At 46.6% G+C, this 13,710-nt stretch overlaps 1 protein-coding gene across 3 annotated transcripts in view; it reads left to right on the top strand.

Annotated features, from left to right (window-relative positions):
- The window catches only part of cpeb3 (cytoplasmic polyadenylation element binding protein 3), a gene marked incomplete at both ends in the record, with an annotated part of 31,415 nt that extends 18,664 nt beyond the window's left edge, over positions 1-12,751 (top strand). For all 3 annotated transcript variants that reach the window (XM_079229343.1, XM_079229345.1, XM_079229344.1), the window contains 6 exons: positions 888-1,055; positions 2,639-2,728; positions 10,255-10,373; positions 10,630-10,744; positions 11,210-11,391; positions 12,524-12,751. In XM_079229343.1, coding sequence (XP_079085469.1) covers positions 888-1,055; positions 2,639-2,728; positions 10,255-10,373; positions 10,630-10,744; positions 11,210-11,391; positions 12,524-12,751 — 902 coding nt within the window. The remainder of the gene's footprint in view (positions 1-887; positions 1,056-2,638; positions 2,729-10,254; positions 10,374-10,629; positions 10,745-11,209; positions 11,392-12,523) is intronic.
- Positions 12,752-13,710: the final 959 nt, after the last annotated feature.

Here is a 13,710-nt window from a genome sequence, read left to right on the forward strand (position 1 = left end):
AATCTTTTGATGGTGAGAGGAGAAAAGAAATTTCAAATAATCTGGTTGCCAATTTTCTTCTCTCTCTCTATTCTGAGTCAGTGCTCTACCTGTAATGTCTATAATGTGCAGTTCTGAAAACACAAACACATACGACCTGATTTGGCACAAGAGAGATCTCACCAAATCAAAACACAAAACATTGCTTGCGTGCTGCCAAAATGAATCTGGAGGGTTTCATGACGCTGACTCAGAAGGGATTCATCATCTGACTGGCAAAGACGGATGCTTCCGACGTGGCTCATCACTGATTTAATGTGCTTATTTTTTATTTTTTGCACTAATTCTGTCTTTCCTCGGCAAGGAGGAAAGCTGCTGTGTGACGTTTGTAAGGCCGCTGGACTGTGGTTATACTGTGTGTAGTAGACAGAAAGTGCACTATGTTCCTTACAGTGAAAAAATGTAATTGCGAAACACATTTATCAACCCTGCTACAGAAAGCTTCGAGCAAGCATATTACATTTGGACTCTGCACCAGTGGAAGCCTCCCGGCAGGGAACATATTTTGTCAAGACTTCGACAGGCGTGATGTAAAGTTCCCTCCATTGGTATTCTCTGGACTAGATTCCTCTTTTATAATTAAAAACAGAATATTAATTTGAGGAAAGACAAAAGATGTTCAATTGGCATTGTAGTGTTGTACCAAAAAGACAATCATCTCACTTTGTTGACAGACTTCTGAGGGAAATCTTTAACTGATTCTGCTACAGTAATGATTTCCGGATGTGATTAATTCATTAATTAATCTCTCACAACCTTTTTTCTTAATTATTGCCCCCCCCCCCCCCCCTCAACCCGCCTTCCCCCATCTCTCTTCCTGGTGTCCCTCTCTTCCTCACTCCTCCCAGGTCGTTCCTGTCTCTTCCCCTTTGAAGACGGTTTCCTCGACGACGGTCACGGTGACCCCTCCTTGACCCCGGGCCTGAACTCGCCCACCCGCTGTCAGAACGGAGAGAGGATGGAGCGCTACTCCAGGAAGGTCTTTGTCGGAGGCCTCCCCCCTGACATAGACGAAGGTAAACAAAGGATCCTTTTATCATCTACTTAACTTCAGGCTCTTTTTCAGCACATCCAGCTGCAGGTATTATGATACATAATGTATAGTACATTCACAGGAAGCATCCCAGTGCAGCCTTTGTCTTTGGCTGTTTGCCACAAACGGTTACACAGAAGTATTTGAGCCCTGCTTAAGGGCACCTTGACACTCCTTGTTGAGGATATTCATTTCACACACTATTAAGCGACAATAAACGTCTGTTTTAAAGCCTGGGTTTGCTGCACAGTTTCAACAATGACCACAAACCAAAGGACAGATTTTTCAGAGGTTCTCATAGTTAAAGGAATAGTTTAGGAACAATTCTAGGAAATATGCATCTTCACTTTCTTGCTGAGATTTACATGAGAAGATTGATACCACTCTCACATGTGTGCATCAAATATGAAGCTGCCGCCAGCAGCCGGCTAGCTTACCTTAGCACAAAGATTGAAAATGTGGGGGGGATGACCTCAAGACTTCCCTCGTGAAATCACAACATGTCGTATCTGCCAAGCACTTGTATGGATTAAACAACCAATACATTTTGTTACATTTGGACAGAGCCAGGTTAGCTGTTTCCCCCTTGTTTCCAGTCGTTATGCTAAGCTAAGTTAACCAGCTGCAGGTGGGAATCTCCCATTTACTATAAAGACATCAGAATCAGAATCAGAAACCATTTAACTGCCAAGTATGTTTACACATACAAGGAATTTGTCCTGGCGGAAGGTGCATGACATTTAACAATAAATATTTAACGATAAACATAAAACAGAGTGCAATAAAAGGGAACATGAATATTTACAATTGGGTCTACTGAGTATTTACAATTAGAAATACGGAATATAAAAATTAAAGTTAAAATAAAGCCTTTCTCACTTTGATGAGAGTGGTATTGATCTTCTTGTCTAGTTCTCAGCAAGTAAGCGAATAAGTGTATTTCCTAAAATGTTGTGGAACCTTGACAGTCCTTGTTGGCTATATACATTTTAAATAGCCTCCATTTGTCACTTGGTTAACACCAGTAAGTAACCAAAACCCAGACATTTGACAGTCAAAGTAAAAATGTCACAAATCACAGTAACATATGTCTTTACACGTCTCAGAGAAATGTCCATATAACTTTAAGTTCTTTATTTATTTTTTAACTATCACAATCTGTATATTTCCAAACCGCTTGACATGCTTTGGCGTTACGGCTGTGACTAGTTACGCCATGGACCTGTAAATGTTTCGAAAATCTCCAGAGCACGGCAAAGACGTTAAGCGTTAATGTGAAATGTTTACTTTCACCTGCGTCTACGCCGCGGCGCAAGCACAATACGTGCCCTTAGCAGGCTGAAAAATTCATGAGTTTCCACAGCACGAGTCAGCCCAGTGCACCCTGGATGTGCCTGGCCTGTGTTCCTGTTTAATGCAGTGGCTACCACTGCAGCAGGAAGGAACACACGGCAAAAAAATAGCTGAGTGTGGCTCTGCATGGAGTCCGTCAAATGCATATTACATGATGGCATCTCATCATGTCATGAAAGTGACCTTTTTCTTCTATTTTTGTCAATTTCACAGATGAAATCACCAACAGTTTCCGTCGCTATGGGCACCTGGTGGTCGACTGGCCCCACAAAGCTGAGAGCAAATCCTACTTCCCACCCAAAGGTAACAACAGTTTCTCAAAGCATAATCTGTACTATTTTCCCACCTGACATCAAAGTCTACACCAATAAATATCTCCTCAGGTGCGTCGCCTTTTTCGAATTTAGCAAGGAATCATGTTTCCCGGAATTCCGTGGCTCGTGCTGGGCAAGCATGGACAATGTCTGTTTGTCTAAGCGACCCCCTGTAGTCATCTCCCAGAAACACACACGCAGTATATAATGAGCCCATAACTGGCCACCAAGAGTTCCAACCCGAGAGCTGTTTGCTTGAATGATCTCGTGAGGAGCGTGACGGTTTTCCTCCGTTCTCTGCGCAGCCTCTCGGGTGTCGTTCTCCGGTAGGTGATCACAGCACCGGCACCCTTTTCCAAACCTCTACATCACCCCTTCTGGGCCGGGAGCTGCTGTGTGTCATATTAGGAAATTTATTAAAGACGCTCTGGAAATAACTGACATTCCATAGGCAGATGGTAATATGCTGCATCTGGAGGATCTGCAGAAATCTCTGCCAGTTTCTCTCCGACTCTCATTTTTCAACATCCCTTTTTTTTTTTTTTTTTAGCTCAAGAGGATTATTTTGAATAGGCTTGACTCTACTAATATCCAAAGCCAAAAATGCAGCATCCTTTTAGGGGAATGAATGAATGAGACGCCGCTATGTAAGGGGCGGAGACATGTGGGACTAGTGATCTGTGTAGAAGTCATCTCACACTCAAATTGAACCCTCCCCCCACACTCAAAGTCTGAGGGAACCTGCTAAAATATCCTGTTTATAACACACTTTCCATATTAACTGGCAAGGGAGCTTGGGCAGATGCCTGGTGACAGAGTACCCGGCACTAATAGCTTCAGGGTCGAGAGCAAGTGCACATCTGCATGTGTGTTTGCGAGTGTGTCCAACCGCCATGCGAACTCTGTGACGGCTGATCTACAGATGGGGGGAGGGGATTCGCATCAAGAGGTCATCGGCCTCTCCCCGCGTTAACGTCCTTCCGAGCTTGATCGAATGCAAGACTGTTGTCACTTTCCGTCCTGCTTCACATTAGACATGTCCCTGTGCAGTTACGAAAGTGTTTTGGTTTGGGGATGACTCCTATTGTGAGCTGTTTCCGACTTCAGGGGCAGACGAGGACTCATTCAGCACAAGAAAGAGAACCGCCGACTTAGAGAGGAAGTGGGAACGGAGATTAACTAACTTTGCTCAATGCTGTGGTGTTTTCACAACTCCTATATTGTATTGTAATGTCACCCCTATTATTTTATTCAGATTGCCTTTATTACATTGTCTGCAACTGTGTCAAGGGAGGGTCTTTGTCTTTGCTCATTCAAGATATATTTTAATATATTCCTTTGAAAGATTTTTGTTCAGGCCTCATTCTTTACTGGTTTGGTTCAGCGTAAAAGCCCTGGTGAACTTGCTGTATTCTAACCCCCGAGCAGCACAGTGGCGCATTAGATTGCTGAAAAGGTAGATATTTCCCTCAGGATATGGTGGAGACCAAAACCGAGCTAAAACAACAATGCCAGAAACATGACTCCAAGTAGATGCTAATGCTACTCTGTGTCTGCTGGATGTGTAAACAGTTACCAGCTTGCCAACACTTTCCCCTTGTAACATTTATGAGAAGATTATACAATATAATATACAATAATAATTGTAATTATACCAGTCAACAAATTTGGCGCACCCCGATTTGATGCAGCTTATTTCTTTAGGTCAGCTCACTTAAAAAAGAAAAAGAGGCCCCAACAAGCTTATTTACTCCGGTGCTGTCACTCACACCCTCTGTGTTGTTGCCAATGAGCTTGAAATGTGACGGCGCTATTTCTGTCTGTGATCGGGGACAGAGGGAGGAGGGGGCGGTGATGCTGTCAGTACGCCGGAGCCTGGGAGCTATAAACTGCTACAAACGCTAATGCCCACGTCATGCTGCAATAACAGTGTGTCAGACATGGTTGATGGCCTTCGGAAGGTTACAACTGAAGATTGCTTTTGACCCCAACCAGTCATTATCCTACATAACAATGATGCAGCGAAGGCTCAAATAATGGCAGCGGAAAAGTTCTGCAGTGGCCGCAATCGCATTTTACTGCTTTACTCCGGTTATCCTCTCCCTCTCGTGCAGGGATTATTTCCAGTGAGCTTCAATTCAAGACAATTCATGACGCGCCCCCCCCCCACCCTCCCCCTACTCTGTCACTGACTGCTCTCCAATTGCTCTAAAGCCTCGGGCCCTGTTTGTTTTTAGGAGAGCAGATGTTTGTGTCTCCCTCCATCCATGCTACCAAGCCGCCTTATCCTTTTTCTTATGCTGTCAGCAGTTGGTCTATTTACATTTTGTGGCAGTTACAGCCCCCTGCTGATTTTTCTTCTTCTCTCTCTCTGGCTTCATCTATGCTTTCCCTAAAACCTCCTTTTTGTAGTTTTTCCTCGCTTGTTTGCGCCTATGTTTCTCTTGACGGCGAGTGGCTTATTTATTTCCCAATCATCCCGGTCACTGGGGACTGAACGCGTCTGCGTCCTCATCGTCTCTCCGAAATAAATCTGCAGATACATGCAAGAGTGTAAAAGAGATAAGCTTGGATTTGAATGCCGCTGTTAAATCCCGAGAGATGCACATTGTGACCATGCTCGCTCCGTTTATCGAGTCATCGTGGATTGGATTTCAGCGAAGCCGACACAACCTCCAGCGGATGAGGTAATGGAGAGAATAGGATAGCAATGTGGTGCGTGGATGAAGCCAAGTATCGGCTAGCACCAGACAGGTAGCGATGCATTACTTTCACTCAGCGGCGTATTTTTAGATCATTGAGACCACCTGGGTTCATAACTCCAAAGTTACTTGAGAGCCTTTTTCTGGGAGTTGCTTTGAACTCTTGACACATTGTATCTGAATTGCATGATGTGGAAAGCACTTAAAGGGATCATTTGACGCGTATTCCCCGTATTGCCGCGAGTTAGCTGAGAGGATCGATACCACTCTTGTGTCGGTACAGGGAATAAGCTACCGTCAGAAGCAAATTAGCTAAGCTCGCTATAAAGCGTTAATCAGTGGGAACTGTTCGCCTGATGTTGTTACCTGTGGACAGAGCCGGGCTTGTTGTCTCCCCCCTGTTCCCAGTCTTAATGCTAAGTCTTACTACCAGCTGGCTTCATATTAAACGTGTCTCTTCTAACTTTTGGCAAGAGAGTGAATAAGCGGTATTTCCTAAACGTCATACCATGCCATTAAAGGCAAAGTGTGTAGCCTTCAGGGGAGTCTATTGGCCAAAGTTATCCGACACATTTGACTCACGGCAAAGGTTTCAGTTAGTTGCAATCTGCAACCTTGCCGCTAGATGTCGCTAAGTCCAACCTGCAACTTCAAAGGAATCATTTGACACGTATTCACTTCATTAAAAGGATCAATACCACTATTATGTCTGTATTGTAAAATATGGAGTTGCCATACAGCAGCTAGTTGTCTAAGCACAAAGTTAGCCACTAAGCTAGCCACTAAGATTTAGTGAGCTTTAGAAGAACTGTTAGCCTAATGTTGTTTGTCTGCTAGCCAGGCTAGTTATTTCCACCTGTTTCCAGTCCAAATGCTATGCTAAGATAACTGGCTTCATATTGAACCTACGAAATAAAAGTGTCTCCTCTAATTCAATTCAATTCAGTTTATTTTATATAGTCCAACATCACAAATACAAGTTTGCCTCTGAGGGCTTTACAATCTGTACACATGACATCCCTGTCCCGGGACCTCACATCGGATCAGGAACAGGAAAACCCCCCCTAATAAAGATAGTAAAAACTCTTTCACAGGGGAAAAAAGCCGGTTCCCTCAGCAGAGCCGTGGCAGGGGGGAGGACCCGTGGCTGAATTCTTGGCAAGAAAGCAAATAAGTGTATATCCCCAAAATGTCCAACTATTCCATTAATACCTAAAGACGAGTCTCGCGTTGTTTCTAGGGAGGCAATTTGCCAGTTAAGTCATCACAGTTAGGGACTTAGTGTCTTTTGCTTTCACGGAAATTTGACAAACGGTCCTCGGATTGCTGTTGAGGTCACCATTTCTCTCCTTATGAGTCAAACTGCTGGCCCCCGTTACAGGAAAGACTCAGTCCCGCATGAGGTCACCGGTTTGCCTGTGTAACCCGAAAGGCACTCTAGCTATCGTTTGTCTGTTAACTGCTCTCTTCGGCTGGAAAATGCTGCGGGTGTACGTATTCCCATCCTCCCCGGACAGCGCTGGGAGCTCAGAAGCAAAGCCCTATAAATCTCAGGCACGAGCCACTGCAGATCTGCACTTTCCTCCCGTGGTGTAAGCCTCTGCACTGCGCAAGGCTGATGGAAAAAAGACAGATCCTCAGCCACCATACAGACCAAATATGAGAGCATTACAGCGACATTACGGCCCAGTGGAATTTGGGCCATGTTCGTTCTACTATGTGCACAGCCCCCGCGTTGTGAGTGTCCGCTTTCCTTGGGCTGTTGATCATGACGGGACAAAAGTAAAGAATGATAGGCGACATCATGTCAAAATTGAACTGTAATGCAGTCTATTTTCATGCCAGATGCCCAACACAGAGGCCTACTTCTAGGCTCGTAAAAGTACGTTTTGAACCCCAATAACACCGATTTCTATAAAGACATGAAGTTTGCCTCAAAGTAAGGCGTCGTTGTAAATTGAACATCCCTCAGACCCAATAGGTCTCTCTCTCTCTCTCTCTCTCTCTCTCTCTCTCTCCTGCCCTGGGTCATGGAACATGTTGTTCCCTCCTTCAGACTGTATGAGCTGCAGTCTAGCTCTGCCTTTTCATGCTGTTTTTTTTTTGTCTGTACAAGACTGCAGTTGTTTTGTTTTTTCTCTCTACTGTTGTCAGTGCTAAACCGCCCAATTTCGCCCAATGACAAACCCTTGTTTATATAACCCAGCGACACAGAGCCAGGGGTCTTATGTCGGGCGATGACACGGCACGCAGAGATTGATGACAATGCACAAAATCCTCTGTGTCTAAGTGTGTGGGGTTTTTTTTTTGCGGCTGGCCCAGAGGAGAGTTGGCTCTGCAAGAAGACTAGAGATTAAGCGGGTCACTTAAAGCAGCTGATTATTAGAGAAAACATTACAGCTCCGCCGAGGTTTATTAGCCAAGGTTACTTGACTCTACAAGGCTGACAATAACGACGGCTCAAAACTTTTAATTAGTAGGAGCCTCTGTGGTTGCTTTGCATAACACGAGTAGCAAACAATCAACAGTGCATGTGCTAACGTGTTAGCACAGAGCACAATCTGATGTTAATCCAAAAGGGACACGCGTATAATTATGGTGTCTGCGTTGCCACCACCTCATCAGTCCTCTCGAGGACACCCACAGACCTGCCGCTCCATACTCTCTGCCTTTTCTTTTCTCACTATCATTGTTGCCATTATTCTCGTACCTTTTTTATTTCTGTTGCACATTAATTGACCATGGGGGCCTTGTGAGGCACTTAGCAGCCTATTAAATGAGGTAATTATGGTGATCTTTCTTTTTGTTTTCACGCTGCAAATAGACTTTTTTTCTAAATCTATATTAATTGCAGAGCAGGGAATGTGCGGCTCAAGCGGAGCACATGCTTGAGGTACGGAAACGCGGATGTTTGTTTCGCTATCTTTGCTTCTAATTTGTTGCTTTTCTCTGCAACCAGAGTTTCATTAGCTACACGTGGCTCTCAATGCACTCATTTTAGAGCTGAAACCAACAATAATCGAGAGTTTACCGTCATACATGGCTAAGAAAATCAACAAATTTGCCACATTTTGAGAAGCTGGAACCAGTGTTTGAGCAAATGATCAAAACAATCGGATCGAACGGACTGAAAGTTTAAGCTCGAACTCAACTCAGTGCCCATGCGTGGTTCGATTACACTTGGAAGTCATTAGGTCGCAACACTGACGCTTGATATGTCGCACGGGTGACGCAAATGTCTGAAAGACGCACGTCACTGTGAGGGACGTGAGACGTGTCCAATGCATGGGACTCGCACGCACGCACTCACTCAGGCACACACGCACCTGCTTCTTTTTTTCCACTCCATGCTCGCTGCCTTTTCTTTAACCCCTCTCCCCCCAGCAGCACATACTCCCACCCTTCCTCCACCTTCTGCCCTGATACAAACTCTCCCGAGTCAAACGTATGCACATACAGACCACAGTTGACTGTTTTTTATTTTGTGTTCTTTGTTGTTGTCACTCTCCTTTGCCCAAAATTGAAACATGACAGTTGCACATTCCTCTTTGCACTCATGTGCATTTGTCCGCATAAGTGAATCTGAGTTTGTGGGCGGGACTGAGAGACCGGCCTCTCAAGAGACACCGAAACATGTGGCTTCTGTAGTAGAGAACTAGTAGAGAGAGAGAGAGAGAGAGAGAGAGAGAGAGAGAGAGAGAGAGAGAGAGAGAGAGAGAGAGAGAGAGAGAGAGAGAGAGAGAGAGAGAGAGAGAGAGAGAGAGAGAGAGAGGAGAGAGAGAGAGAGAGAGACAGGAGAGAGAGAGAGAGACAGGAGAGAGAGAGAGAGAGAGAGAGACAGACTCCTACAAGCAAAGAATTGATTGGAAGTTGGAGACAGAATGTTCTCTAGCAGTGGTCTCTGGGCCTGCGTGCGTGACCACGTCCACTTGTGGCATCTACCAGCCCCACTTGGTCCGCTCAGACGGCAGCTCATATTCCCCTGACTCATGGGTGCCACAGGTGGTGCTGGGCTTCTGCTGACCTTACCAGAGCAATTCACCCATAATTTACAGCTTATTGAAAGAAGCCTGTGTGCACCAATAGCTGCTGCTTTTTCAAATATATTCATGTTTTGTCTCTTTCGGCCAAGTGTTTTAATTAGATTTGGTTGTCAAAAAGTGTGCCTTTGTCCTTTCTCGGTATATATCATATCCCCCTTCGCTCGTCCGACCCCTGCAGCACTGTGTGATGGTTGTACCCTTTTTTTTTTGTCCCTTCCGAAACGGGTTAATAGCTCTGACCTTGGATAAGGTCTCTTCTCTCAACGCTAAATAATTCAATAGTACAGAGTGATTGTTTGAATTGCTCTCTGCCTCGTAAAGACATCACCAAACTCTCCCTACCTGAGCCCACTCTCGGGGGCAGAAATGCGAAGCTGGGTCGATTTTTGCACGGTTCTTTTTAGAAGTGGAGCACTCTTAGCCATTTAATCTGAGGCAGCACCAACTCCGAGGTGCCTGCTGGAGAGTGCCTTGCGGAGGCGGGGCGAGGCAAAACGAGGACAGATAGGAGCAGGCCACGAGGTCGTCTGCCTGCGTGGAGGCGAGAACGTCTGGAACCGTGAATAATTACACAGAAAATAATATTATGGACGCTCAGTCACGGGATTGAGACTTGTACGATGTGGGGAGTACTCACATGTTTATGGATTGTTGCCCAGAGGACAAAGTTTAAAGCATCATGGTCACAAGGGTATGTTATTTATTTGTGTGTGTGTATATATATATATTTCTCTAATTTCTCTAAAATCCGCCTTTGTTCTCCTCTCTAGGCTACGCCTTTCTGCTCTTCCAGGAAGAGACTTCTGTCCAGGCCTTGATCGACGCCTGCATCGAGGAGGACGGCAAGCTCTACCTGTGTGTGTCCAGCCCCACCATCAAAGACAAACCGGTACACATTTACGTAGTAGTAGTAGTAGTGGTAGTAGTAGTCGTCAGTGGACAGATTTAAAAAAAGTACAAGTCAAGGGATCATTAGGATTCATTCTCTGGGGACCCTGAATGTTTGTGCAATGGAAATTCATCCAATAGTCTGGACTGAAATGCAGTGGACTAAACGGTAGAACGACATCGGCATCCATAGAGCCAAAACAACAACCACACCCTGCCTTCTAATATGCCACACTTGTTCCTCCTTTGTCACGCAGGTCCAGATCCGTCCCTGGAACCTGAGCGACAGTGACTTTGTCATGGACGGCTCCCAGCCTTTGGACCCCCGCAAGACCATCTTTGTAGGGGGGGTGCCGCGGCCCCTGCGTGCAGGTAACTTGCTGAATTGGAATGGGGATTCTCTCCACCCCCCCCAAAAAAGCCTCTAAATTGGCTTCTTACCGTCGGCTGGCACGGGGCACAGAGGCCGGAGGCTATAATGAAAGTTCTCCCTGTGAGAAAGCAATCCTCTACTTGGGTTTCCAGGAAGCGGGCCAAGCGGTCGTCATGTTAAGAATTCATGGCGTAATGGAAGGCTCCGGCTTTCTGTTCTTGGGATAAACATCGCTGGCTGCTCTGCAATGTGACCCCTACTAATTATACCGGCAGTTTGAGACTGCTGCCCTGTTGAATAGTGCAGTAGGGTCGGATCTTCGCATCACTTAATAACGGCGTTAATCACAAAAGTTAAAGCTCTCGCTTAGTTTTAAAGGCTTTTGGTTTGAGGGGGCGGCCTTTAGCTAACACAAAACTCAGCACTAATCACCTCTCTCCCTCGTCTTTTATCTTCTCCCCCAGTGGAGCTGGCTATGATCATGGACCGGCTGTACGGAGGCGTCTGCTATGCCGGCATCGACACCGACCCCGAGCTCAAATACCCAAAGGGAGCCGGCCGCGTGGCCTTCTCCAATCAGCAGAGCTACATCGCCGCCATCAGCGCTCGCTTCGTTCAGCTGCAGCACAATGACATCGACAAAAGGGTGAGCGAGTTCACGCGCTTCCGCCTCACCAACATCCACCCTCTGATAGAAAGCACCGTCTCTCCACCACAGCCGAGGGTTGTTTTGTTTTTTTTCCAGTCATTCCTATGTGCAGAGCTGCTCTCCCGCGTACCAGAGCTTTTCATTACAGTCGGCTTTTGGGGCTCGGCACAGCCCGCAATAACGGAAAGCCGGGGCCCCGGCTATGCAATCACTGCGGCCTCTTGGCCGCCTGAGTCCCGACAGATGTTTAAAGTTGCAGACACATAGGGTTGGTTTAATTATAGTAGCTCCCTATAACATGTACATCCACTCGGGGGCTGTGCTGTGCAGACTGGTTATTTTGGGAACGCCGGCCAATTTGCAGCGGGTGCAGATCGCGACCGAGAGAGACTGGTCGTCAGCCAGGAAGCCGAGCCTCCGCCGGGCGGGGCGGTCCACCCCACCTCCGCAATCAGCATCGATCTGCAGTGGGAGTTTAGGGTGTCTTTGTTATGACTGGCAACACAAATAGTGCTCATAACAAGTTAAAGAACATTCGTGAAGGCAACAAAGGGTTTTGGTAAAAGACACTCCTGTGAAAATGAACACTTTTTAAAGGATCCATATCCATTGGGGAAAGGGAGCACGTCTTGTTCCGCATCCTCCTCGTTAACCTTGGTCAGCTCTAAATCCGCCGGGTTGATATCGGGCTTCTTTTTTTTTTGTGGCATGTCAGACCTCGCCGCTTCCGCTCGCCAGTATTCAGCGACGGAGAGAGACTTGCACTGCAGCTGATGCAGAAGTTTAGCTGAGAGGAGACGGCCGTCTGCCGTTGGAGGATTTAATAACCTTTAATTTTGTGGCCATGCTATAACGAGGTTAGCGTCCACCCCTGCCTGTTCGTGCTCTGGAGGCGTCTCCATGGCGACTGAGCTCTCATTCCTCAATCTCCGGGTTTGGCGGTCAAACTCATTTCGCCGATGGACGGAAGGATACCTGCCTGGTTCTGTTTTAGAAAATTGCAATAGAGGATTGCAATTTTGGCGTTGGCATGCTGTTTGTGTTGGTCGGGCTTATGAAGACGACACCAGTCTGTCTGTGGGTGAGACTAAACTCGACGCCTCCTCTCCCGCTCCTCCTTTCTTCCCAGGTGGAGGTGAAGCCGTACGTCCTGGACGACCAGATGTGCGACGAGTGCCAGGGGGCCCGCTGCGGGGGGAAGTTCGCCCCCTTCTTCTGTGCCAACGTCACCTGCCTGCAGTACTACTGCGAGTACTGCTGGGCCAGCATCCACTCACGGGCCGGCCGAGAGTTTCACAAGCCACTGGTGAAGGAGGGCGGAGACCGCCCGCGACACGTGTCCTTCCGCTGGAGCTGAGCGGGGGGGGAGGGGTCGACCAGTCCGCCCTGCCCCCGGCGAAAAAACCCACACCCGACCCTTAGAAACCCTCCCGCATCCCCTCCCTCTCCCTTCTACCCTACAGGCCGGGACAGCGCTGGAACCTCCCCCATCCACAGCCCCACCTGCTCCACTCTGCTCCCCGCAAGCACCTCATGAAAAAGCGAAAGGAAAAAGGATACCGTCAAACACACGGGACTCTCTTCATACCACACGGCTCTGAACTTATCTTCTACCGCTCCCCTCCGGAGAGGCATTGTGGGGGGAGGAGGAATGAAATGCGAAAAGTCTATCAGCTTAGAAGTTGCACTTTGGCACAAAAATCTCACACACACTCGGGATGGTATGCTAGACACCCGGCTACTTTCAGTTCCCCTGTTCTGTTGACTGGGTGGTGTGGTACGTCCTGTTGGACCCCCTCCTCACTGAGAAAGAGGTGGGACCATACAAATATTTAAAAAGTATATATATTTTTTTTGTTTTGTACCTATCTATACATACATAGATAATTAAACATTTTATGTAAAAGGAGCATGCACTTATTTTCAAAAGCTGTAGTTATATTGCCCCTACTAGAAGAAAAAAAACTAATTTACCAAAGGCAAATGAAATGAATGCATCCAGACGAGCTAAACAGGCGGCATAAGATGTAGCAGGACTCACCGGCTGTCCAGTAGTGTGGGCCCCGTGTCGCCTGGAGAACCAATACCACGGATCTATTCGCTCTCAATTCTGACTCTGAAAATATTAATACCTCATTCGCGCAATCAGATTAGTTTGCTTTTGGTTTCTAGGTCTTTTATTTTTATAATAACATAATTTTGTTTTATGTAAATGTAATGCTGCAATAGCTTTGCTGCTAAATCCGTGGTATGAATCGATACCATAAGTACTTTATTCAGGCGGGGGGTGTAAATTAACAGATCAAGAGAAGCACC

Source organism: Taurulus bubalis (genome assembly GCF_910589615.1).
Source record: "Taurulus bubalis genome assembly, chromosome: 14".
NCBI classification, from domain to species: Eukaryota; Metazoa; Chordata; class Actinopteri; order Perciformes; family Cottidae; genus Taurulus; species Taurulus bubalis.